At 44.7% G+C, this 26,496-nt stretch overlaps 1 protein-coding gene and 1 long non-coding RNA gene across 8 annotated transcripts in view; one reads left to right on the forward strand and one right to left on the reverse strand.

The window, feature by feature from the left end:
* The window catches only part of zeb2b (zinc finger E-box binding homeobox 2b), a 100,329-nt gene extending 76,709 nt beyond the window's left edge, over positions 1–23,620 (reverse strand). For 2 of the 7 annotated variants that reach the window (XM_085397556.1, XM_085397553.1), the window contains exons 1-3: positions 23,478–23,614; positions 21,915–22,055; positions 12,493–12,621 (exon numbers count right to left, since the gene is read on the reverse strand). In XM_085397556.1, coding sequence (XP_085253682.1) covers positions 12,493–12,621; positions 21,915–21,987 — 202 coding nt within the window. In that variant the 5' untranslated portion in view covers positions 21,988–22,055; positions 23,478–23,614. Of the gene's footprint in view, positions 1–12,492; positions 12,622–19,170; positions 19,232–21,914; positions 22,056–23,264; positions 23,414–23,477 lie in introns of those variants that run through there. The other 5 variants (XM_085397560.1, XM_085397559.1, XM_085397557.1 and 2 more) reach the window with 4 other exon arrangements.
* On the forward strand, positions 23,495–26,129 carry LOC146642077 (uncharacterized). Its single transcript, XR_014909545.1, has 3 exons — positions 23,495–23,633; positions 23,860–24,117; positions 25,546–26,129. It is a non-coding gene; the product is annotated as an uncharacterized LOC146642077 (long non-coding RNA).
* Positions 26,130–26,496: the final 367 nt, after the last annotated feature.

Here is a 26,496-nt window from a genome sequence, read left to right on the forward strand (position 1 = left end):
CTAATATAATTGTCAGCGTCTGTCCCTCCCCGTCTCAGAGTGAAGTCCCAGCGTTCACAGAGAAGGGTAATTATCGTGTATCCGAATGGGAGGATGCAACCATCTCTGGCTCTGATTAAAGGGGACAGGAGAGGAGTGTCGCCTCCCTTTTACAAGCCACCGTTTACGGGGAGGCGCACCTTTCACTGTCCAAACAATGTCTGTCAGCCACTATCAATAGCTGCCGTGGGAGGAAACAGTAGCCAAGGTGCCTGGACTGCAATACAGACTGAGAAATGGATATAAATTGGGTGAAAAGTGCATTACAAGGCTCTGGTAACCCCACAAATCCCTGCGTGGAGGCGGAGCGTAGCGGCGTAGCAGAAAATGTTGTACAAATGTCCCTTTGCACTTGCAGCAGGTTTCTATTATAAATCACCGTGCCATACTTTGTAAATCTCGATTATATTGCACCTGCAAGCGATGATCGAGCACATAAAACAAGAAGTAAATGAAAGGATTCTGGGTTTGTGTTTTTTGTTTAGTTTTTTTAGTCGGCCTGTATGTCACGCTACACTCCTCTTCCCTCTTCCTGCTTCACTCCCTTCACCTCATTTCGCATCCCCAGAGGTTACCATCTGTACCCGCTCCCCTCCTCTCCCTGCCTTTTGCTGCACATTTCAGCTTCATCTTTCATTCTACGCCCCCCTTGTTTTAATATTTTTTCTATAATTGTCTTTTTATTTAAGGCGCTACCTTTTTGCAGGCTGAAAGTCTCAAAGAAGAGCGCAAACTTAATGTGCCGACTGCCTTTGAAGTTCAAGGAAAAGGAAGTTACACGCCACTTGAGATGTCATAGCTAATTGTCCATTGCATACAAGATCATAGAGCAAAGTGAAGAAGAAGGAGGAGAAGAAAAAAAGAGGGGGATAATAACAAAACAGAGAAAGGAAGAAAAGAAGTGAGGGGACATATGTGAAGGTGTCATTTAGTAAATAAATGAGCTAAAGGGGGAAAAGGAAGCTCGCCTTACACACAGCCTGAGCTGAGTTAACGCATCGCAGAAGATGATCGTCTCGACTCAATTTCTGAAAATTGCCACTGCTGCTACACCCCCACTCACTCCCCACCCCACGAGAGAGAGAGAGAGAGAGAGAGACAGAGTAGAGGAAAAAGAAAAGAGGAAAAAAAAACTTATCAGCAGTTACTCCTCCTTCATTTTATTTCATTTATGAATTACAAGGAAAGATGCCATTATATATTATTAATTCTCTGCTGTTGCTTTGGCTCTGGCTGCTGCAGCGGTGAGCTGCGGATGTCGGCGGCGGTGTAATTACGTTCTAGCCGGGCAGCCATCCGTTTCCTTTCAAAAATTTACAGGATTCTTAATCACGTTGCTCATTTGGGTGCATGGTGGCGGGGATGGCGAAACACAAACAGGGGCACGTCTGTTTGCACGGGAACACCTGCTTAGCATTGATAGCAGATGTCAGTCAGTGAACTGAACAAAAAAAAAAAAGTGCAGGGAGGGGAGGGGGTGGAATTAAAAATGCAAGCATCACCAACTTCTTATTATTTACTTACTCCAAAAATGAACTACTGGAATGGGAGAAGGAAAATCCTGGCAAACGCCAGGGAAGCTGGGCCTTGTAATTGTGCTGCTGCTGCTGCTGCCTCCCTAACTCCTCTTCCTCCTCTTCTCCTCTCCTCCTTCCTGTCAATCTCCTTCTCCCTTTCAAATCCAGCTAAGTAGTGAGCATCAAGAGGCATTTTTAACCTTTTCCCTTTCCTTTCCCCCCACTTTTTCCTTCTCTCTCTGTCTCTCGCTCACATTCCCCTATTGAGCGCAGAAGTCTTATATTTCTATCCGTTTGCATCAGTCTTTGCTGCATTATTCATTTGCATTATAGCGCTGGATGGTAATTAAATCTTGCCTGGTATGCTGTTGTATTTAAATGAAATGTGAATATTTTAGCGGGGGAAATGCAGAATGCTTAATCTGCCCCCTCCCCAACCCACCCACCCACTCTCTATCCTTTTCTTTTTTGCCTTTTAAGAGCTCGACTATTGGCCAAGCTTTAAAACTGTTTATTGTTCTCGCAGATTTTTTTCCTGAGAATAATAGTGTTGAGTCAACAGCTGCATTGATGAGCATATTTCAGCTGATGCATTTGCCTGGGCAGGGTTATTTGATACCTCGGAGACCCACATGCTTGCATTCAGCTTCCTCTTCCACACGCATGTATGGAGGCATACAAAATCTGGCCCACAAAATGGGCACTGAGGATCTTCGACTCACAGAAAGAGAATCGGCGAGAGAGGGAGACCTTGATAATGTAGCAAAAGATCACGAGAGAGAGAGTTAAGGAATTAGGGAGGAAGAGACAGAAAGATAACAAGAGGGACGACCGACAGAAGTGAGACGATAAGAAGACAGCGAGAGGGGGCGGGAGACTTGTGTCATACATTCGAAGGATGAGCAAAACCAATAATGAGTTTGGAACCTGTAAACTTTTAAAAACTTGCCTGCACATCAGTCTGGTATCATGAAATGACGTATGAGTAACACGTCATTACCTTGCTTTTTATCTTCCAAATGAAGAGACTTCATTTGGAAGGTAACAACATAACCCTACCCCTAAGTAGTTCATCACGAACCAAGTGGATATTAAAGGGGTTGGAACCTGCCTACACAATAGCTTTTCGTATTGTCATGAACAGTTACATTTAACTAAAGCATTTTTTGTCTTTTCCTTTGTAACGTGAAACTTTAACCCTAACCCTGACCATAATCTTTTTCCTTGTCCAAGTAATGTTTATATCTTGTATGATATCTTTGACATACCCAAATGGAAATGGGAAAAAAAACTTATAAAATGTGTTGTGGAGACTGCCTGCCCTCTTTTTGCATCCATGACATAAGCCAGAAAGCATCGTCAGCTAATTAGCAGGTATCTTTAACCTCCACCAGGTTGTTGGCAGCATGTTAGAGATTAGATTTGCATTGTTTTTTACCCTAGAACTCCAGTACAGGAGTCTAGCTTAGCCTGCGCGTTAAAGTAGTAAAATTAGCCAGCCCTGTAACTTCAGCAGATTTATCCAGTCACCAAAATACCCCAGAAATAACCCCAAAAACACTTGTTAGGTCAATCAAACCTCTAAATGTAACAGCTCTTAGTTGCTGGACAGTTTTAAGATGTAAATATACTTTTATTGATCATTTCAGAATCAAGGCCAATTGACGACAGCCCTCACTGAATGAACCTAAGTGAGACTAGTTTACAGAACACCTTAAAGAAACCTTTGGCTCGAACACAACAAAGCTCAAAACCCTTTATTTGCAACAAACAATAAAAATCACCAGTTTAATTATGCCATCTCTAAAAGATCTCTTTATATGGAATCTGCACCCGGTTGACCTACCCAGACGGAAACTTGCAAGGCCAGATTTTAATCTGAGAGGTAACATATTCTAGTTTGTGAAACAAGGTTTGTTTAGCATGTGGTTAAAATGCAACCAAACCGAAATATTACCCCAAATTTGTTAGCTCTCAACCTGGCGGTAGATTAATCCATTTTTTTCCTGCTATTTTGAGTCAAGCACAACCACTATTCAATGTATAGTTTTGCCAACAATAAATGTGATAATAAAGGGGAAAATGGCTGTTTTCCTGTTTGTAAGGAGGGCTTCCCATGAATGACCTGAAAACATTAGGGTGGCTGCCTTCCTTTTGTAAATGTGTTCAGAATTGGTCGGCTTAGTCCAACTAACACAGTGAGGCTGACAAAGAAACAGTAAAACGCTGAGGGGAGAGGAGGGAGGCAATAAACCTTTGTCAAACATTTGCAGATAGTAAGAAAAAAAAGAAAACAACGGGAGGAATCGGAGAGCGAAAGAAGCAGCAGAAAATGAAAAAAAAGAGAAAGAAAGACAGAGATAAAGAGACCCCGCGAATGAGATGACAGAACAGAGAGAGAGAGGTTGAGAAGCAGAGGGATGAGCTGTGCCTTTAATGCCCATCTGGCCCGGAGATGTAATAAAATTGACATATTGATTCCTTTGAATTTACGAATGCCTGTTTCATAAACTCCATTTCCAAAGCCGAGGCCTCTTTAGAGCCCTGTCATTTTTCCCCCAAATGGATCAATTATGTGCCCACGTAATCCTGTTACCTGAGAAACCCACGCATACTTCTCCCATTTGCGGCGCTTCACCGGGCGCACAGACTCGCATTATGTGCACATAAACAAACTCTAGGTTTTCTTTTTTTTGTGTGTGTGTGTGAGAGAGTGTCTTCACCTCCTTCCCCCCCTGCCACCTCTCCTCCTAATATTAGCGATTGTTTTCTCCCCCCTGGTGTCGTTGTGTGAGTCTCTCCCGGAGGGGTTTTAGGGAGGCTTTTCCTCTTGTTCCTCCTCTGGCTTGTTTTTGAAGTTGTAGAAAATCCCTTTCACCCCTTTTATAAACTGCAATTCTGCCACCACTACATCAACACTAACATCACATCCTATCCTCCGTTAAAAGCCATATAAAAGCATAAATTTCATTTTCAGCTGAAGGGAGGGAAAAAATGGCCGCTTCAGATCTTCTTTAAAACGTTAATCACAAAGGAAGACAGTTACAAGCTACAGGATGATTTTCTTTGATAATACACACTGATACACCTTCTTCTTTCAACTGCGCCTCGAGCAATAAACAGAGAGTTTGCAGTACTACACACAGGAGGTTTACCCCATCGCCTGTAAGATAAATACTCTTTTGTGGCACTGAGTAGCTGGTTATGAAGGCGAGACACTAACTCAGCCAAGGATTGGGGATTTATTACTCGAGATGGTCACCTATAAGAGTAGCAGCAGCAAAAGTGAGCCTTGCAAATCATGTTTTAGCACATGAGAGGATGAAAAAGCAAAAGAGCACCAGTATAGTGAGAATATTTAAGGATCTTTCCTCGAGAAATCAACCCCTTTAACCTAGCGCCATGAGCTAGGAACTTGTAGAAATCAATTTTTTTTCTTTTTTCTTTATAGACACAAAACTTTCTATACATTCACGTGACATTGCTATAGTACATATATTCTGATAGCACAGGTTATCTTGAAACAAATGATGCATAAACTTGGAAGCTGTAAGATTATACAAGTATTTTTTCACAAAGAGGCTAGATGGATTGAAACCATGGAAAAGACCTCACAAAGTTAAAGAATATCCCTTAAATCAAAGATCCTTATTAAATAATACTCAATGAAAGTGGATTTTTTTTACTCTTACAAGTGTATCTACAGGGATTTCCTCATGTAGTCCATAAAACAAACTGGTTTCAGGGAACAAGAAACACAAGTGGAATTTGGCCCCTTCTCATTGGTGCAGAAACATGTTGACAACAGTTTCTGACCCGTTCTGACACTACAGGGACGGCTCTCATGCCTAACCCCGGTGAAAACAGAGGAGTCAGTATGGCTACCGCCTGGCCGGTAATAGCATAATAGGCAACTACAAGTGGTCACGGGTCAAACCGGTGCAAGTGTAAATGTTGGAGCAATACAGTGGGCTGTCAGGTGGAACGGAAATGTATGAAGAGCGACAGCAACGTCGGAGCACGGGAGCGAGCGCTCACTGAGCCACTGGATATCTATTTTACTATCTTACATTGTTGTAAAACCAAGACGGAGACAGAGAGGGAGGGAGAAAGGAGGGAGGTAGTGGGAGAAAGAAAAAAAATCAGTCCTCGATCTTATTTTCCACACTCCAGCAAGCTACAAGCGGCTCAGTTACACTACACTTGCACTGAACAATCAGTCTGGCAAAGGTTCACAAAACGACGAAATACCTTGTCACTTACTGCCTGACCTGTTCAGCGAAGTGACTCAAAGAGGGGGGGGGGGGAAAGGAAGACGAGGAAGAAGATGGACAAGGATGTAGAGGAAGGAGAGGTGGGGGGGGGGGGTCATAAAATAATCATGAAGGAGTTCTGCTATGGGTGATGTCCATGGAACAGTTTCAGCAAATTCCTTCACGTTCTTATTCCTGTTTTGGAATATACTTGTAAGACATGTACTCCAGCTTTTCCTTTTCTTTGTTTCACCATAAAGCTGCCTCAAAGGCTTGAAAATATCAAACCTAGGATAATTTTTTTGCCCAGTGCACCACATGGAAAAGGTCAAAACGGCTTCTAAATGAGCGGTGCCCAACTTTATTTCACGAGATGTAACGTCAGAGGCCTGTCAGATATTCAGAAACTAATTTGAAAATTTATCTGGACTACTTTTACGTAGCATCATTTAGCACTTATGTTTAGGAAAATCGCTTACTGACTTCAAAGCCTAATCCATTTAACTGCTATATATTATGTTTACCGACCAATTTTAGCTCTAATACATGATACATACTTTGATATGTTCCTTTAGCTATATTTCTACCTAACTAAAAAATGCTAATTTGTAGCTTTAGCTAACTTCAACTGTTAGCTAAATTTTTAACTAATAATTACCAACATTTCATTTTACTTTGAGGTATTTCAACTTAGGAGCAATCTTGTTCATCCATATATTTTTAGCTATTATCAGTTTAGGACCAAGTTAGTTTAAAGTAAAAGGTTTTGCTAACTATTCACCTGCTATCATTTTAACAATTTTGTTCGTTTATTTACATTGTTAGCTAACAATAGCAATACTGATAGCTAGTTTGACCGATTTCAGTGTGTTAATCTGAAGTTTTAGCAATCCATTTCCACTTTTAGCCAGTAAATCCAATATTTTATATACCATTTTAACTAATAGTTTATTGAGTATCTATAGTTTACAATTTTATTAGCTGATCTAAACTGTTACATAACAATTACAATGGCTTTTCCATATTTCTAGCAAAAAGTTTTCATTACTATTAACTAACAATTATAGCCATACTTGTACAGAGCTATTTCAAGTATCATCATTATTTTTAACTTTAATCACATATGCATTTAGTCTGTTTCTGTTGCAGGTCTGTTATATTACAGCTTAAACTTGTTCAGGACCAGTCAGTTCTTGTAATTAAAACCAATCTGTCCACATACTCCATGAGTCCATGAGGAATACTGGTGTCCATGCTTTGGAATCACTGTTCTGAATTATATACATAAATATTCCCCCACAAATTCATCCTGACATTTTCAGTATGTTTGAACAAATTACAACCACTGTGAGGCTTTAACACTAGACACCTCATGTTTTAGGATGAGAGAACTCCAGTGGATGCTGCAACAAGCATCTCTGGTGTCAAAAGCAGGGGGTAAGAGGGGTATAAAGTAGATGATTTGTCACATAGCAGCTGTGGAAAGTTAGGGGAGCTTTGAGGCTGAGTGAGAGAGGCGATTGTTAAAAAGTGAAGAGGAGGAAGAGGAGGAGGGGGGCTTAACGGGCTGACAGGCGGCTGGGTTCTGCTCACTGGACTTAATCTAAAAGAAAAAGGCCCCAGTTATGATGAAAGGTCGACAGAGTATGTCTCAGCAAATTGGCTTTCCTAGTTTTTTTTTTCTTTAAACCTTGCGCTGGCTGATGCTTCAGCTCCACTGCTGTGGAAGCCTAATGATCTCCGGCCTGCTAGCTCACCCCTTCCTCCCACCTGTCCAACCCCCTTTCTCGGTTCAAAAACGGCAATTTCTGTGAAAACTTTAGCTGCTGATGCCACTGAAGTTTTTTTTGCTCCAAAAACCACTGCTGGTGACAAATCAGAAAAGGTCAAGCATCAAAGAAGAATTTTTTTTTATTCGGGAGCAAGGCCTGTCTTTGTCAAAGAAGAGCCACTGACAGAAGCATATAAACTTATGCAAACTCTGACACGTTTCAAGAGAGACAGATAAAGCAGATAAATGAGACAGATAGGTCAACGGGGCGAGTTCAGAAACGGGAGATGTGACCCGGTTGCGGCCAAGTTCAGAACACGCTGGAACAGCTTGGCTCGGTCTCGTTCCAGGCCTGACATTTCTCCAAGGCCAACTATAATGATGGACAATGACAGGTAATTACTAGTGTTGGGAGGGGTGGAGAGCGTACAACGAGAACTCGAGATCAGCGGTATCTGTGAAGTTTCTGGAAACTCTGAGTGGGACGAAGGACGTCGGCCAACAAAGCCCGAGCGGGGAAAAAAAACCCACAGCACCGCAGCTTCGATGTCGTGTTTTCCCTGACTTGGATTGAAAGATTTACAACCACCATTTGAGCGCTGCTACAACCAAAAAACTTCTAGGCAGATTTAGGATGCAACCTCTCCTTCCTACTTCCTCAACCCCCCTCTTATCTTACTGCTTGGAAACGATTCTCCTGACTCCCTTTTTTAACCTCTTGGAAAGAAAATATGTGTTTGCCTTTACTCCTAAAGCGGCGGTAACTAAGACAGAATACCAAGCGGCTTCGATGTTTTGCAAACAGCTTCACCTGCATGCTGGGAAGCCAGTTATGTGGATGGAGGGGTTGGGGTGAGGTGCAGTGGGGTGGGGGAGTCCATGTTGCAATCTCAGCCTCTCCTTGGTGCTCCCCCTTTATAAATTACCTCATCAGTGACTGAAATTAACACCGATTCTTGCAGGCAATTTCTCAATTTCCAATGCTAATTAGCTTTCTCTCTTTACTTTTAAATTCTGTAGCACCTGTTTAGGGGGAAGACATCTTAGGCAGTGCAGGCGCATTTAATCACAATTTTAATTAACCATCCCCGTAGATGTGAAAGAGAAGCAATTATAATGCAGATGAATGATGATTTTTCCACATTAAATTGTTTTGTTTCTTCGTTATGTTGATTGCATAAATACGGAGCGACGTTCAGTTTTTATCTACTGTAATTTTGTAATTGTTTTGCGGGGAGGGAGGCGGGGGGGCAAAAAAAGGCAAAAACCAGCAGTGGAAAAAAAGGGGGTTTGGATAGACTCGTCTGTTGACAAATTGTTTCATTTAGTTAACTCGTTAATCGCTGCCGCAGTATGGGGAGGATTTGGCAGGAAGTGTCTTATTTACTTTCTTCCCCACCACCACCACCTCGGAACAACTGCCATCAACTTCCTTGCTTGTCAATCATCCCGAGGTTTTAAGGCTTTTCGAGGAGAGGGAGGAAGGGCGTGTGGATTAAACCATCTCGTTTGACCTTAACAAACTATCTAACCGAGTGAAAGTCACCGGCGCGTCTTAACTCTGCCTCCCCCCTTTAACTGCTCGGCATATAGTCGCAAATGAAAGCACAGATGGGGTGCGACCAAAATGGACTCATAATCTTTATGCGCTCGTGAAAATATCATTGGGTTCGATGACGGCGCTTTCGACTGCGTTTACGGCCCCTTGTTCTCGGAAACTTTGATTTTAATGTCCGAGTCACTTGAAGCGAAAATAAATAAATAAAGCAAACGCGCCACGTTGCGGAGTAAATCCTTAAAATGCTTGTGTAAGCTTGGAGGTGCGACTTTTTTACTCTGAGCCACAAAGGTCAAATTTAGGTGTTGCAGGTGTTTCTGGTGTGAGTTGCACAGTTTCGGAGTGATTAATTTGAGTAAAATGGCACTAAAAGGACCTCATGAAGGACCTGGTCCTTCATGAGGTCACTGGTTTGATTCCAGCAGGAGACACTAATCCTTTCAGGGTTGTGTCAGAAGCCGGATCAAAGAGGAGGAAGCAGCTGAAAGTAGCTTTTCATGACCAGGTTATTCAAAAAATCCACAAACATTGTGTGAGCAGTAGCTTTTAGCATGCAGGAACTATTTTCTGTCTGCTATCTACATCCGCCAGCCAGGGAAGCCATTAATGAGTACGCCCTCTCATCAAAGGTAGATAAACACTTTTTCCTGTAGAGTGATGCAGGTGTAGACAGAAGACAGAGACCTGCTAGAGGAAAAATGTGATAAATTTATATATATATATTTGTATTTTAACTTGTAGATTTATTTATTTATGCACTCCGTGCAAATTAAGCACCTTTCTTTAAAACTCCCAGCTTCCCAGGTTACATTTTTGGGAAATGATTTGCTATCAGGAGCGATCAGGATCTAGGTTTTTTTTTGTACGCGCCCTTTAGGAAGCAGTTGTTTTCTCTCTTTAGCAGATTGCTGCTATAGCACAGGGGAAAAAAAACCCTCCCAGAATCCTCTTGTGTTCTGCCCCCCTTCCACCCACCCTCCGCCACCCCCAGCAACACTCATTCTCTAATCCCACTGAGCACTGCTTTCAGTTTGCCCAAAGACCATGCAGGGTAACTCCAACGGACCAGACACACACACACACACACACACACTCGTTCCCTCTGTGTGACACACACACATACACTTGTTCCCTATCTCTCTCACAGTCACCGTCAGTCTCGCTGTTTGCAAAAAGCATTTGGTGTTATTTTAAAGATTTATGGGATTCGCAGGAAGTTTGAGATGTATATAAGGAGCATGCCACTACTTCCGTACAACTGCAGGCCCGAGGTTGACAGTTTGATTTGAATACAACTTCCTTTTATGATTTTCGATGAATACCCTGCGTTACACTCCTCTACAAGCAAACCCGCAGTTCTTTCTCCTTTTTGAGGGATCTATCTTAAAGGAAGAAGCTCCTCTTTGAATATTAGTGGTGATTGGCTGGAGGTAAACAGAGCATTAAATCTTGCAAAACTGTGGCAAGGCCAATATGGGGACGGGGGGGGAGGGTAAGGGGGGGGACGACAATGGCTTGGCCCCGGCATCTCCGAGGCCTTTGTTCTCGGCTTAACAAAACTCTGCCGTCACACCGTTTTACCTCAATGCTGCCCTGTCGCAACAGCCCATCAGCCCATCGGAGGCACATGCAAAGCCGAGGACAGGGAGGCAGGGAATGGGAATGAGAGAAAGGGCGAAAATATGAGGGTTAGGCTAGGGAGGCGGGGGGGGAGATTAAGATAGAAGGTGGGAGAAAAGGAGAAAGTGGCGAGGAAGGAGCAAAGATGACGCAAGTAGATGAAGATAAAGAGGGAGAAGGTGTGATGGGGCGACGCAAGAGTGAAGAAGGAGCGTCAAAAATCCTCAGAGGCCATTAAAGGGGCAAGAAAAAAACAACAAGAAAAGAGAAAAAGAGCACTCACCTCTCTCGCTTAATAAGAATATATAGCAGCTGTGAGGAGGGAGGCGAGGAGGGGTTTGAGCTTCGTGTGACATGGCTGCGACAGAACTGGAGCAAATGCAAAGAGTCGCTAAAAGTTTCATCACTAAATGTCCCACTGCGGGCCACAGCGAGGATCAGGAGGAGGGGAAAACAAGTGCACCTGCGTGCCAGTGAGCATGCACAGATGGGTGGCGTATAAATACATGTGTCCAAAAATATGCAAATATGGATGCATGTTTGTGGCCCCTCTTTAAGAAGATGGCCACTACCCCTTTAAAAATATGCAAAATAAAAACTCCTCTGACTTCCTTTTTCTCCCAGCTGGTAATTAATATTCATACTTTCCTTAAAATTTATGTTTTTCACTACGTCGTGGCTCCGAGCCGGTGGGAAAACTGCTCGTGTCAGTGGTTCCAAGCAAGAAGAAATGTGGCAATCTGGCCCAGTAAATATCCAAACTGTTAGCTATATTCTCGCTAATAAGATTTGATTCCGAGCTGACTTATTAGCACTTAACCCCAAAGCTTGACCTCCCGATCACCATCTTGGATGTAGTTCAGGTCTCTCCTTGTGTGCTGTGATTTGCCTGCTTCTTTCCTCCCTCCCTTCCTTCGTTTTCTCCTCCACTGTCAGGTTCTGGCCTGCCAATTTCCACTTGAAGCTTGACTGGGCCTGATTTGATGCAAACTACCTTGGGGTGAGCTAGGGGAGAGAGAGGGCGGCGGTGGTGGCGGTGACAGCAGCGGGGAGGACTTAAACTGATGAACAGTTATGTCAAGTCAATTTTGCACCGTTGGGAAAAGGTAACCTCTCCGTCGGGGAGGAGAAAAAGGTAACAGGAAAAAAGCAGAAAAGGGGGGCAAAAGAAAAAAAGACAAGTGGAGTAAAGGCTGCAAGCTGTGGAGGGGGGGTAGGTAGGGTGGCAGAGGGGCATGTAATCGCACCGGGGTGCACCCAACCCACCCTTCGCTACCTCACCTCGCCTCCCTCTGCTTAGTGCCGCTAACTGAAACGCTAACTGTCAGCGCGAGTACTAATTGCAGATGTGCCAGTCTGCCATCATAATAAAATCAGAGGCAGGGCGGACATTAAGCATGGCTGGCTCATTTGTGAGACCGCTGAAAAGGTAGCATAAATGAATATTTCATTACCTTAATTACTAAGGAATACTCCTTTCCGCCAGTCGTGGAATGAGTGTTGCTGTAACTAATTATGAAAAGTAATAACATTAGGGATACTGTGATTGCCAGTTTATAAGGCGGCGTCTGCTTGCTGTTGAGGTATAAACCATGTTGGGTAACATACGGCGAGGAGCGGAAGGAAGGAAGGAAGCGAGGGCGAACCCGTACATCTGCAAAAAAAAAAAAGAAGCGGTAGCAAAAAAAAAAGAAAGTGGGGTTTGTGGGGATGAATGGAGCACTGATTATTTACCCCAGGATGCTTGAGATTGCCAAGTGGAGGTTTTAACAGGTATGAAGGAGCTGGTGAGGTTGTGAAACTGGCTCGGTGCGTAAATGACAGCTTTCTGGCAGCGCAGGAAGCCCTTTAGTGTGCCGTTTTCTATAAATACAAACATGGAAATATGAAAGGACACATGCAATACCTGGACCGCCGAGTGCAATTTGACTAATCCTTTACCACGCAGCCCTCGAGTACCTGCATGGCTACAAAGGCCACAAGCTGCACATTTGCATCGCTTCATCATCCCACACGTCTTTGAAGTCGGCTCGATACCTCTGTCCGTTATTCACCTCTGCGGCCTGTGGGCACGCCTCCCCCCCATGCCCGACTGTAATGTATGACCACAGATAAGGTCGTGAGGGGGTGTGTGAGAAAAAAGGCAGAGTACAAGGTCTGCTTTGATGGCCATGCTAATTCCAATACCCCTAAGTAGTAAGAATAACAAAGTGGTGGAGAATTTATCTCAGGAATGCCGGAGCAAGACGGCCAGGCGATAAGGAAGTAGCTTCCCTTGGGTGGGGGAGAAGTAATTAGAGACGGCTGACTGATTAGATGACTGACTGGGATGGATGGAAGTAGAGGTAAGGGGAAATGGACTGGTTGGGCGACACAAAGGTGGGGCGAGGAGCAAAAAGGAGAGTTAGATTCCCCCTGGTTGTTCATGTTTAGAGTTTAGGCACCGATCTAATGACTTGATAGTGCAACACAAGTCTAACCTGAAGGTTTTCCAACCAAAAATGAGAAGGGAAAACACAGAAGAGAAGAGGTGAACCCTTGACTTGATAGCTACCCCCTACGGAATTCGTAAGATTTTTGAAAACCCCAAAGAATAAACCCTCAGCGATGTACAAAAACATCCCCAGGCTATCAAGCGATAAAATGTTGACTCAACCAAAGACCAGGCTGTGTCTTAGACTGAGTCACAAGGCCAAGTATGAACTCGAGTCTTCATATCGGACCAGATCTAAGTTGTCTCCTGCAAGGTTTCTAGGTCAGGAAATACCCTTTCGTCCCAACAATCCAGCGTGAACAGCATGCCATAGCCAAAAGGTCTCATCGGATTTCTCAAGACCTCAAAAGCAAGCAGCAGCTACAACCACACAAACCTTGGGTTTATCACCTCATCATGACTTCTAAAGGTCGATAATAATTCAGCCTCAGAGCTTTTTCCAATCCAAAACCAGAATCGTGCTCTGACTCCTGAAAACCAAAACTGCAACCACAACCACAAAAAGCTCGACCCTGTCAAACCTAAGCCTCCAGCTCCAAAAATCCTTAATTTACCGTCGTGTATTTTACACTCAAACCCACGAACTCTTTGCCAGACCACCTTGCCGAAAAACCTTGACCTGCGCTCTTGCCAGAAAAAGCTTTTTTCTGTTGCAGACCCCCCCATCCTGTTCTTCCTGCGTGTCAGAAAGGCTGAGGACAGGCCTGTCGGTGTGATTATCCCCCCTCTACCTGAGGAGGTGTTTGTTTGACATTCGTGTTTGACAGCGACGGGACATGAGGCGTTCAGGGGAGGGGGCTCCCTCTCCAGTCAGAACCCATTAACACGTGGATTCACCTCTCAGAGTCCACTGCCTGCACCACAGATGACATTTAAAAGGGGTGGGGAGGGTGCGCTCCCTGTCCGTGTTCCAGCTCTCCTTCGTGCCAAAAGGTTAAATGAACGTCTGAATAACAAGGAGGTCGGGGCAATTTCTGACCATCTCCCTCTTTGCGCTGCAACCTCCGGTTAAGAAGGTGCTTGATCAACAGCGAGATGAAAGTGAGTGAAATTTGTGCAACCGCAAAATGACCTAATTTTGTCCTAATCTCACTTGGCAATCTGGTGCAATTAAATTGAGATAACACATCTGAATTTACTTCCACGCAAGACGGGATTGGAGCTGGGAGGGGGGGAGACCGGAGCACAAAGAGAAGCGGACAGCAAGTCCTCGTTAGAAGGAAAGAAAAAAGAGGAAAAGGTAACAAGAGGGGCGCACTTAGGTGGCAGAGAAGCGGGACACCTTCTGAATAATAAACTATGGTAAGAAAGCGAGCCCCCTGATCAAATAGCATGTTCTATTATCCAGAATTAAAGGTGGGATGGAAGCACGAAGGCGAGCGCGGAAAAAGGGACCTAGATTTCCAGATGTCACCGTGCCTTAATCTGCCGATCTGTTATTGATTGTTCCACGCGGTCGTGACCTTGCCAGAAGAGCTCTTCCACCCGACAATCAAACATACATCAAAGAGTATGTGTGTGTGTGTTTCCTACTAAATGTGTGTGTGTGTGAGAGAGTGTGTGTACATGTGGCAGCGAGCAGGCGCTTGCAGATCAGCAGCGCCGACATCAGAGCAGAAAAACTGGAGGCTCCTTTCAACACTTGTTTGCACAAAGGTGTCATCTCTGAAGCAGCTGCCGCCAAATAAAAAAAACGGGGAGAGAAGAAGAAGAAATGGGGAAAAAATTATTTTAATAGATTATTTCATGAAGCTGTGCCCTGCTTTACACTTGACAGCAGCAGCGATAAGTCACGCACGCGTGCTAGCACACGAGCTCAAAGCAGCTGTGAGGTGTTTGCTCTTTTGATTAAATCTATATTTGATTCTTTGTTGCTCTATTAAGACTCAATCTTGTTTGTTAAAAGCGCTTCATAATCGGAGCTGACGCCTCGCCTCCCCCCCATTATGATCGATATTTGTGGTGTGTGTGTGGGGGGGGACTCTGAGCCGCAGTAGTCGTGATGAATGTGCAGAGAAACGGGACATTTTAGAAGAGTTGCCGTGCACACAGACGGCGCTGTTAGAAAAAAGGAAGTCAGTGTTTTTTAAGTTGTCTCTCCTTTCTTTCTTTCTTTCTCTTCGTCTTCTTTTTTTTCTGTTTTTTGCCTCTCCTCGCACCCCCCCCCCCTCCTTCCTGTGTAATTATGAAATCTGAACGTTAGTTTACACCTGCTCAGCAACCTGTCGCCTGTCGCGCCCAGACTCCCTCGCAAATGGGAAAAAAGTCGTGGAAAGAATGTCGAAAAGCATTTTTAAAAAAAGAAAAAACAGAAAAATCACAGGCGTAGAAAATGCAACGACTGAATAAGTGCAAACAGCAGGAACGAGATGGAACGGATGGGCCAAATAAAGACTTTGCATCTTCACTTGAGAAAGACTCAAATGAGGCATGATATTTTTTTTAAGGGAAAAAAATGAGAAAATGCATGTTTTTTCCCTCCCTCCTCCTACCATCTTTCCTACGCGATGCATAAAACATGCCTGGGCTTAGGGTAAAGAGTGTAAATGAAAAGTCCAAATGCATGCAATTATTTGCCGGACCAGTGAAGTTTCAATTTCTGTGTTTGCTTTTTTTTTTTTATGTCCCCCCCAAAAAATGAGAGAGAAAAAACAAGAGGTGGAAGAAAACACGCATGGAGGCATGAAATAAAGTCAGGGAAGCAGGAGAAAGACATCTGAGTGCAACTTTTAGAGCGAGGAGGAGGGGGAGGGTGGAGGGGGAGTTGATAGGAGCTGTCAAATTCAGGGATGGTGGTGGTGGAATAAAAAAAAATAATAAGGAAGGAGGGGACAAGCCGGCTGCCACAAACACCTTGAAGTCTGTCACCTTTGCTCCATCTTTACTGCTGCCGCCGCCTTTACACCACCACAAACTGCCAGAGTCCAAGCAAACCGAGCTCGACCCTTACCGGCGGTTCAGGGAACAGATACAGTAAAAAGTTTTTTTTTTTAAAGAGTTGCTTTTCTTTGGTCTGACGTGTCATTGCAAGTGGGTTTAAAAGCATAAAGGCAAGTCAGAGAGGGGCAGAGTTGGCTCACTATTGGCTGATTCATGCCTCGGTGTTAGTCAGGCAACGGATCCCGGCCACCGCTCTCGCTTTCATCGTTCTTGGCAGTTGCTTCGTGTTTGTGTGAGTGTGCATCAGCCCAAATACATTCTGCATGAAAAAAAATATATATATGTGAGTCGAATTTTTTCAAAATTATGGGAATTTTATTTAACTAAACCCAGAAAACAAGAGAGGAGGAGGCGGCGGCAGGGATGGTCACAGCGCTCTCATGCAAAGCATTAACCCCTCCACCCCTGTTTTCTCCAACGCACGGGTTAATATCGTGGCTGCCTGGTAAGGCATTATCCAGAACCTCTCCGAACAAAAGGCCCCTTTTGCAAACAGACTCGTATTCCTCTCTCTCTCTCACCCCCCCCCCCCCCCCCCCCAATCCACCACCACCACCAACAAGCCCCAGTGTCCAAAGGTGTTTGCTGAAGTAAATCTGCCTAAATCCTGCGCAGCTTGGGCCAGTAGGGAGGGAGGGAAGGTGTACCGATAATCCTTCTTCTTAACCGAAAAGAAAGAGGAAAGAAAAAAAATAAAGAGAGGAAAGTTGTGGGTGAGGAAGGGATGAAAGGAAAACTGAAATCCAGATCACATGATACCCCCGCCTCTCCATCCATCCAACACTTTACAGCTCTGGCAATCCGACGATAACAGATAAATAATTAAAGACTGCGGCTACTATTTTATTTATTTATTTGAATTCACGTGCAAAGTTGCCGAGAAGTTGGTGCCAAACAGAGGAAGAAGAAGCAGAGGGAAAAAAAGCGCATCGTGCAGACACCTGCTCCCGACTCTTATCTCCTTCTTTGTGCACAATCCAATCGGTCGCAGCCAGGATCTTTTTCTTTTTTTTATACCTCTCTCTTCTTCTCCTCCTTCTTCTTAAGTGTGAGTGGCCACGAATAGTGTGGGCATCTCGTAACACTATCTGTCTGTCAGGAGGGGCCCGGGGACCCTTGCAATGGAGTAAGGGAGGCTATAAAAGGCTTGTAACCAGGGGACAACCAACAAACAACCACAAACACCCTAGTTATTTCTCTCCCACCACCCACCCACCTCTAGTTTTCCCCCCTTTCCTCGTCTCCCTTTTTTCTCTCCTCTCTCTCTCTCTCTCTCGCCCCCCTTTTCATCTCAGGCCCTTTTTTTTCTTCCTGATGCTGAATGCAAATGTGCGAGCCCTGCTGCTGGCGGCGAAAGGGGCTGAATTGTGATTAAGAGGGAGAAGAAGGAGGAGAAGAAGAAGGAGAAGAAGAAGGAGGAGAAGAGGAGCTCCTTTTCTTTGTTCCCCCCCACCCCTCTCTACTCTCCTCTTCCTCCCTCCCTCCTCCTCCCCCCGGGGGGATGTTTACCAGGAGAGACGCGGCGGATCAGATATGAAAGGCATTCAGGTCAGCATTGATGTGAGCGAAAGTGAAATCGTACCTAAGGCATTCCAAAGACCCGCGGTGTCAGGGGGTCCGGGCTCGCCGTGCCTCTGCGAGTGTGTGTTCTCTGGCCGCCAGGCGGAAAAAATATCTCCACACAAGTAGGCAGGGCGGTCGAGGAGGAAGGAGGAAGAAGAGGAGGAAGGAGTTTTTTTGGTTTTTTTAAGAAAAGAAGTGTAAAAAAAATGCCTTTTTTCCCCTGGGGTGTGTGGTGCGTGTGTGTGTGTGTGTGTCTGTGAGTGTGTGTGTGTGTGTGTGTGTGGGGGGGGGGGGGGGGGGGATATAATAATAAAAATTAAAAGAAGGTGGAGGAGGGAATTGATGAAAGTTTGCTGTCCTGCGTTTAGGATGAAGGTGAGATGATCATTAGCTTCTACCTCTCCTCCTTTTTTAAAAATATGTGTGTGTGTGTTGGGGGGGGGGGGGGGGGGGGGTACAGCCACAAGCCATGCTATTTGCTTTTATCTGCCTTATCAAAGCATGAAAAAAAAGAGGAAGAAGTCGAAGAAAAAAAACGTGCATGTGCTGCAGCCCGAGCAACATTCCTGATTTAATTCCTGGTGGAAAGCACACGCTAAGAGGAGCAGACATCACACCGCATCTCCGAAATAAATCCCAATCACAGGAATTTTATAAGGAATAAAAAGTCCCTCCTTTTCTATTTTCCTTTGAATATATTTTTGTTTATGTTTTTGCTTTTCCTCCCTCCACAGCAATCTCATTCACAGATATATTTAGCTCCGTGCAGGAGGAATATCGGGCCTCTCGATGCCGAAGCAGTGCAGTGACAGGCAGGAGGCTCGGAGGAGTCGTCCCTGCCTGATGTCATCATTTCACTTAAAGAAAATAACGCACAGCTGAACTCTTTCTCTCTGTCCTTTCTTTCTTTCTTCTCCTGCTCTGTCTGCTGGTGCACAACAATCGCCAGCCCGTATGGGAATGGCAGCAGTGAATGGCGTGCCGTGGACACCCCCAGCCCCCCCCCCCCCCTTGTTCGCCACTATTGACGGTATAAACATGTAAATGAAACACATTACCGCTGACAATCAATTGTCCGCGAGCGCCCCGTGAAACCTCCTCCTCCTCACCCCCAACCTCTTCCTTCTCTTTTTGCTTAGTCGCCCTCACCCCCCTAAATTTTTGACTGCAGATGCTCCAAACACAACTTTAAAAAAAACAAGCAGAATAGAAGAAGAATAAAAAGATGGTTTCTTCCTCCATTTTACTCATAAATATGTGACAACATTCGCACAACTGAGGAGAAAGAGTCAGCAATAGATAGAGAGCAGGATTCGGACTGCTTCGGATTATGTAATAGGAGTATTTTGGAGGGCGAAGAATCACCGAAAAAGAAAAAAAGAAAAGGAAAAAAGAAAGCAGGATGGGAAAAGCACCTGCAACATCTGCAACATGTGTGTTTCCTCCTTCCTCCTCTCCTCGTGCAGGGAGTCCAAACTGCAAAAACAGAGTCGAGCTTTTCGTGGTTTCTTTTTTGTTTTTGATGCTGGTTGAGTAATAAGAAAATAAGGACAGGTGTGTGTATGTCTGTGTGTGTGTGTGTCCGTGTGTGTGTGTGTGTGTGTGAGTGTGTGTGCTGTCACAGCTGGATGTGACAAGCAACACCTGGCGAAGGCCAAACTCTCAAACGCTTCACGCTGCTGAGATCGAGTTTCACAGCAGGAAGAAGAGACCCTCTCTCTCTCTTCTCCCTCTCTCTGCGGTGGTTCTAACAGTCGTGTGAGAATAAAAAAATGTCATTTCTGCGCTTTTTCATAAAAAATATTTTCCTCGGAAATCTGCAAGAGAGGCGGGTTTTTTTTGGGAGAGGGATAAGTGGCGAACTGCGCTGTTAAATACCACATGACGTGAGAGCGAGCGCAGCAACTCCAACCCTGAAGGCCAACAGTCATCTGGAGGAGAATGTCAAAGAGGGGCTCCAAGAAAGCGCTCCACCGAAGAAGAGGAGGAGGAGGAGGAAGGGGTGTGTGTGTGTGTGTTATTTCTATTTTTAAAAAAATAGTAAAAAAAAAACATAACAAAACAGGTGGCACACAAATTAGAATTAGCGCACCGCCGCCTCAGAGACACCAGCTCTAATTCAACGTATATCGCATTTGTGTACATTCATCTGATTTGCCAGTTACTGCGCCTAACTCGACATCCATCTGCTGGAATATTTAGCATTCCTCCTTCTTCTTCTTCTTCATTTTTAAATCTGTGTTTTGTTTTTAAGTGTGGCAGCCGAGCCGTAAACAAACCGCCATCCCCTCCGAGCGACCCGAGCCCGGGCAGGAAGAGGACAGAGAGGAGAGAGTGGCCAAGCCTCAATAAGCCTCTGAATTCCCAGAGGAGGGGGGTTGGGGGGGTTGGGGGGGGGTGAGGGGTTGAGGAGTGAGGAGGAAGAAGGGAATAGTAGGGGGGGGGGTGTCATCAGAGAGGGCTTGTTTGACTTTTTTTTTTTAATAAATGTACTTTCTTTTAAAATAAGGAAAGAAGAAGAAGAAGAAGACGGGAATACGCTGCATGCTTTCCCTACAACGGATAAAAATAATCTCCCTGCAGCCGTGCCAGAGCTCCGTCAGGTTTAAGGGTGTGAAAATGATATTTGTGCTCCTATTATTATTATTATTATTTTTATTTCCTTTTTAACCAAAACAGGTGGCCAAGGCTAAAATGCACACACACACACACACACACACACACACACATCTCTTCCGTCCTTGTTATTCCATCTTGCCGCAGATCCAGAACGTGAGAGATCTCCTGCACTGTTGTGAGGCTCTTTAAGCGTGGAACAAAATGCTTGTCTGCCATCGATTGTGCGGGATCAATAAGTGAAATCTGATCTAGATAAATAACCTGTGGGGGCACAGTTTTCTCTCTCTCTCTGTCTTTCCTTTCTTTTAAAATTAAAAACTGCAAATAAAAACCTGCTGAATCACACACACTTCCACACACACACACACACACACTCTCTCTGAGCCTGTATGGAATAATCAGGAATAACGGGGGCCAGGAAATGTCACTGCAGATTTGCCTCTTGTGGGGAAAAGTGTGGTGCAGTCAAATGGAGGAAGAAAAGCAACAAATCTCCACCTCCAGCGCTCCCCAGTCCAGACCCAATTAATGTCCAGCATTTATCGGACATGTCACCCTATTTATACAAGCCTCTCGTGCTGCCTTCACTTACTGATAGGAAAATAAAGTTGTTGTTGTTGTTGTTGTTTTTTTAATCGTTTAAAAAAAATTCAAAAAAGGAAAAAAGTGAACCAGAGAAGCCAAGTGCCACCTCCTGTGAGATATGTCCCGGAAAAGCAGCGACAGTGAGGCGTTCAAAGACTTCGAAAAATACTAATGAAAAAGAAAGAATATAAAGGCCCATTAGCGTGGATTTATTATAGAAATAGAGGGGGAAAGTGTGTGTGTGTTTTTGTGTGTGGTGGTCACGGAGTGCCAGCGCGTGGATTAAAAACTCAAAGTCACAAGACTGGACTTTTTTTCCTCCACAGCCAGTGACCGCTACACTCAGGCAGACACTCAGTCCTCCCCCATGGCCGATTTTTCTTGTCTTTTCTCTTTTTTTCCCCAAAGAGAAAGCAGCCGGCAACCGCCAAACTTTCCAACATCCACAAGTTTATTCTCACTATTTAACATTTTTGGACTTTTCTTTTGTTTTGTTTTTTTCAACACAAGCCTCCTGACAATCTTCACCCCCTCCACCCTCCCCCTCGCTTCACCACAATTAAAAGCCGCTATTATTTCAAATTATAAATAACTAAAAAAAATAAAATAAAATAAAAAAAGGACAGAGAAACTGAATCCTAGGACGCATTTACGCACACTTTCTCTCCCGGGGTAACGCTCTCTTTACATCCACGCGTAAAAACTAAATAAAGTAAATAGTCATAATAATTTATTTTTTAAGCCCGAATGAACGCGGACTCTCTCTCTCTCTCTCACACACACACACACACACCCCTGAACCGCAGCGAGAAGCCTTGAAAGCGGGCTTACATCCAAAGATACCACCACCTCTACACTACACACACACACACACACACACACACACAACCACCACCATCACTAACACCACAACAACAACAGCAGCAGCTTTGCGTCCCGTCATCTTTTCTCTTACCGTTTTTCCGTCTCGGGTTGGCTTGTTTTCGCCTCTTACACCTGGGGCCATCCGCCATGATCTCCTGCTTCATTGATAAGTGTGTGTGTGGGATCAGATGGCAGCTCGCATGGACTCGATTCCTTGATTTCAGCTTGAGATCTGAAAACACACACAGACACACACACCAGCACCAACAATGTGAGTTGGGGTGAAGGGAAGGAGGAGGTAGTGGTGGTGGTGGTGAAGTAGTAGAAGGAGGAGGAGGAGGGGTGTGAGAGTGATCCACATCCACTTGCGCCCCGGACGAGAAGCTGAAAATGCGTGTTGGATCGGAGGGACAGATCGTTTCAAAGAGAGAGAGGAGGAAAGAAAAAATGGGAGAAATAGGGGAAAGGAAGGAGAGGAGAGGAGCGGTGAGGTGGAGGGTGGGGGGGGGAGATCCGTGTCCGTCTAATTTAGATTTTCAGCTGATCGGCTCAGAGATCAGGGCTGAGGACGAGAAGCGGAATTCTTCTTATTTAAAATCAGGAAAGTTTCACAGCCCGCTCTCTACCTCCTCCTCTCCGTTGTAAGCAAAATATTTAAAAAAAAATATCCACTTCTTTTAATTAAACTTCAAAACAATCATTTTCTAGTTTTTTGCGCTTTTTTAGGGAGAACAAACTCACATTTCAGTCACTCTGTTCTTTTAAAAACGGAGGGCTTTCCCTGGGATTTAAAAGTCACGCAACACCCGATAAACACTTGAGCAAAAATTGCTCTTTCAGGTTTAATAAAGTGAATCCAAACTCTGCTAATAAATAACAGATGGACGGGGGGGGGGGGGGGGGGGGGGGGAAGAGAGATAATTGTTCAAATGTGCCAAAAGAAGAAGAAGAAGAAAGAGGAGAGAGGAAAGAAAGCTTTAAGGCACAAATGGCGCATAAACATAAAAGTAGAAGAAGCGATTAGAGCCAAATTGCGCGTTTCGCCTGCGAATCTATCAGCGCAAATCGCCGTTACTGGGAAAAGTGGGTATTGGAGTGGAGAGCTGAGTGAGCGAGCGAGTGGGAGAAATGGTTCAAATAAGATCCAGAACGAGAGGAAATAAATAAATGAATAAAAAAAACAAAGACACCCGTACGGAATCGCCTTTTTTTTCTCCGGGTCTCCGGGGCTGTGCGGCGACAGACGCCCGACAAAAAGCAGCTTCTCCCCGACTGTCACAACCCCGCAGGACGCCTCTACAGGACACCGCGGAGGGAGACGGCGAGCAGAGCGCAGGGAGGCGTGTGTCTGCGTGTGTGTGTGGGAAAAATGTAAAAAGCGGATGGATTTTTTTTCCTTTAAAGAAAATAAAATAAATAATTTTTTTAAACCCAAGCGCACCTTTCTCCACCTGCGCAGGTAAGTCGAAGTTTCGGAGCTCCCAAACTCTGGCGCGAGCGCGTGGAAGTTGTAATATCCGACACAATTTGTCCGCGAGACAGCGAGCGACAGCGCGAGAGCGACAGAGAGAGAGAGAAAGAGAGAGAGCGCGAGAGAGGAGGAATATAAAAGAAAAAAAGAGTGGAAATGATAGAAAAGTAAGGATGCACATACCTGCTCGGCTCTGTTTTTTCTCTTTTGGGTTTTTCTTTTTGTTGTTTTGTTCTTTTTTTTTTTTTTGCTTTTTTTTTTTTAAAGGAGGGTCCAGAGGCTTCTTTTTGCGGGGAAGAGGAGCTGCGAGGACGGGCTGATAGCGGGAGCTTGGCGGCGGTGAGCGGGTCCTGTTCCACCGGTGTTGATAAAGCCTTAGAAATAAAAGCCTTAGAAATAGTTGGGAGGAGGGAGGGACCGCTATTCCTGCTAGGGCAGGTTTACAACTGATGTCTTACACCCACTCCAGGAAACAAACCTGGGTAGGGACTGACGTGTTACGCCTCTTCTAATGACATTTTTTTTTCCCTTTCCACCTCCTTTTCTTTGCCGTGCAAACACACAGAGAGAGGAGAAGCCCCCTGAAACGCACGCCACCTATCTTCACGGGAGGGGATAATTGAGGAGAGCCAAACGTGAGCATCTTTCTGGGCTCAAGTTCCCCCCCTCCCCCCCCTCTCTCTCTCTCTCTCTCTCTCTCTACCCTCCCTCCCTCTCTCTCTTCTTCTTCGTCTTCTTTTTTTCCCTTTTTTCTTCTTCTTATTTTTTTGGAGCGTGAAACCAACTATGTCGGGCTTCGACACGGAGTAAGAACCAGGCGACAGTGAGTGTACTTCTTTTTTTAACCCCTGTCTTCTGAGTGTTTGTGTTGCAGAGAGAAGATAGGTGGAGGAGGTGAGGTGGTGGTGGTTGGGGGAGGGGGGGCAAAAGGAAAAAAAACTCATAAGGATGATTCATTTTTATATGTGTTCGCTCGTGGAAATGTGTGCCTGTTGTTAGGAGTAATGTGGTTTAAGTCGCAGAAACAGGAGAGGGATGCTGGAGCTGGGGGGGGCAGTTACATGTGTTCTGTATTTAATTATTATTATTATTATTATTTTGTAATTGGCTGCAAAAGATTGGCGGATGTTCGGTTTTTATTTACGCTGTAAATATGTAAATTTGGTGAAAACGCAGCTTTTCCTCAATTTTATTAGTTTTTGGGTTCTGAAAAAATGTTTTCGTTTTTTAGTTAAAAATGTTAGAAATGATCATTTTCTTGTTTTCGGCTCGTCTTAATTCTTTTATTTTTTTCCCCCTCATATTTATTTTTTGATCCTTTTGGAACAAGTTTTATTCTTTTTTTTGCGGTTCGTTTCTGGAGGTGTGTTTAAATCAATGCACCTGCGCGCAAACTCGGCGCATTATCCAACTTAAAAAACTGAAAATAAAACACGAAAAAAAATAGTCCCATGTTTGCCGGTTTGCAGGAGTCCTCGCCGTTTGTTCCCCCCGATGCTTGCCGCGCAGCCTCGGCGCGTGTGTGAAGGCAGGGGGGGAAATCAATACATTTTTTTCTGTTTGTTTGTTTTTATTTAAAAAAAAAATAAAAAAAAGACCCCAACTGGAATAAAGTGAGTGTGATGTCACACCGCCACAGCCGCACGAGCCCGCGCAGGAATATCAGAGGAATATTCCGGGATGGTTCGAGTGATTTTTCCCTCTCTGTCTGTGTGTGTGTTTCTGGACGCCACTTAACAGGATGAATCCCGCATTTATTACAGAAGTCAACCATCTCTGCACCACTCACAGAGAGAGAGAGAGAGAGAAAGAGAGAGAGAGAGAGAGAGGGAGAGAGGGAGGAAGCTCCACCTTTGCAGTGCTCTGATTGGTTATGTAAATAAAGCATTATTTTGCGTCCTGTCCTCCCTGCAGTTCGCCACTGTATGGCTAATTAAATCATCAATCAAGGGGCTGAACTGGATGATTTACCCCCACCTCACCTCAACCTCCCCATCACCTCCACCACCTCCACCCCTATGCCCCCCCCCCCCCCCAACACTCACACCAAAAAAACAAAACAAAAACATCAGAGGTTGCAAAAGAAACTTTTGCATAGAAACCCCTCCTCTGTGTTATTGTTATTATTATTATTGTTGTTGTTGTCTGCAAGGAGAGGAAGTGTCCTCTCTCTCTCATTATTTTTGTTTTTCTGTATTTTTTTAATCACTTCCATCGTTTCTTCTCGTCTCCTTCCTTAAACCCTGATGAGGATGATGTCGTAGGAGGAAGACAAGGAACCTGAGCATGACGAGGACCAGCGAAGCTGCTTCGCCCCCCGTTGCTGTTGCTGCTCGGGGTCCAGAGTGGTTCTGGTTCCGGGTGAATTGTTGTCACGTGTAATTTGCTACCACGGTGTAAACCAAGCAGTCACGCCATAATCCCCCCACCCCACCCCCTTTTTCCTCCTCTTTCACTCTCTCTCTTACACACACACACACACACTTGAACCGCAGCTCCAACTCTGCCCCCACTGAGTGGCACCTCTCCCACACCCCCACCCCTCCATCGTCCGTGGGGCCACCACATATTCACCGTGAAAACGGATTACAGTCGGTGTGTGACCTATAGGGGGACCTTGTGCTTAATGAATATATTGGTTTCAATGAAGGGAGGGGAGGGGAAGGGGGGGGGGTACCCGAAACAACACATGCATGATTCATCATTTTGTGTGTGTGCGCATTACCTGCAGAATAAAAAGTGTGAGATAACTGTGCAGGTTTGAAGTGAAAATGATCAAAACGTGTGTTTTTTATGGCTTTTTTTCTTTTCTGGAAATAAAAACAAGAACATTTCGCAGCACATTACCCGCTGTTGCTTTTTCTTTTGGCTTTCTTTCTTTCTTTTTTCTGTTGTTCCTCCTTCCTGAAGTTGAATTGTTGCCCCAGAAAAATCAATAAGTGGGAAATTCACTTGGGTTTTAATGGTTTTTAATGTCCGACGCCTAAATTGGAGCTCTGCAGTTCTGCAGCTGCCCGCCTCAGGCGTGACTGCTGATTACCGAGATTATAATCCTAATTTTCTCTCCCAGCCTCAGTGTGTGTGTGTGTGGGAGAGAGAGAGAAGGCCCACTTTTAGTTTTTTTCGACGGTGTAAACACACAAAGACAGCAGTGCAGAGGCTTCTGCAGGAACGTCTCGCAGTATTTGGAGGATCTGTCGGT

The sequence above is a fragment of the Rhamphochromis longiceps genome, linkage group LG23 (assembly GCF_057381845.1).
Source record: "Rhamphochromis longiceps isolate RC_006_pf linkage group LG23, R_longiceps_female_GT1.1, whole genome shotgun sequence".
Classification (NCBI taxonomy): Eukaryota; Metazoa; Chordata; class Actinopteri; order Cichliformes; family Cichlidae; genus Rhamphochromis; species Rhamphochromis longiceps.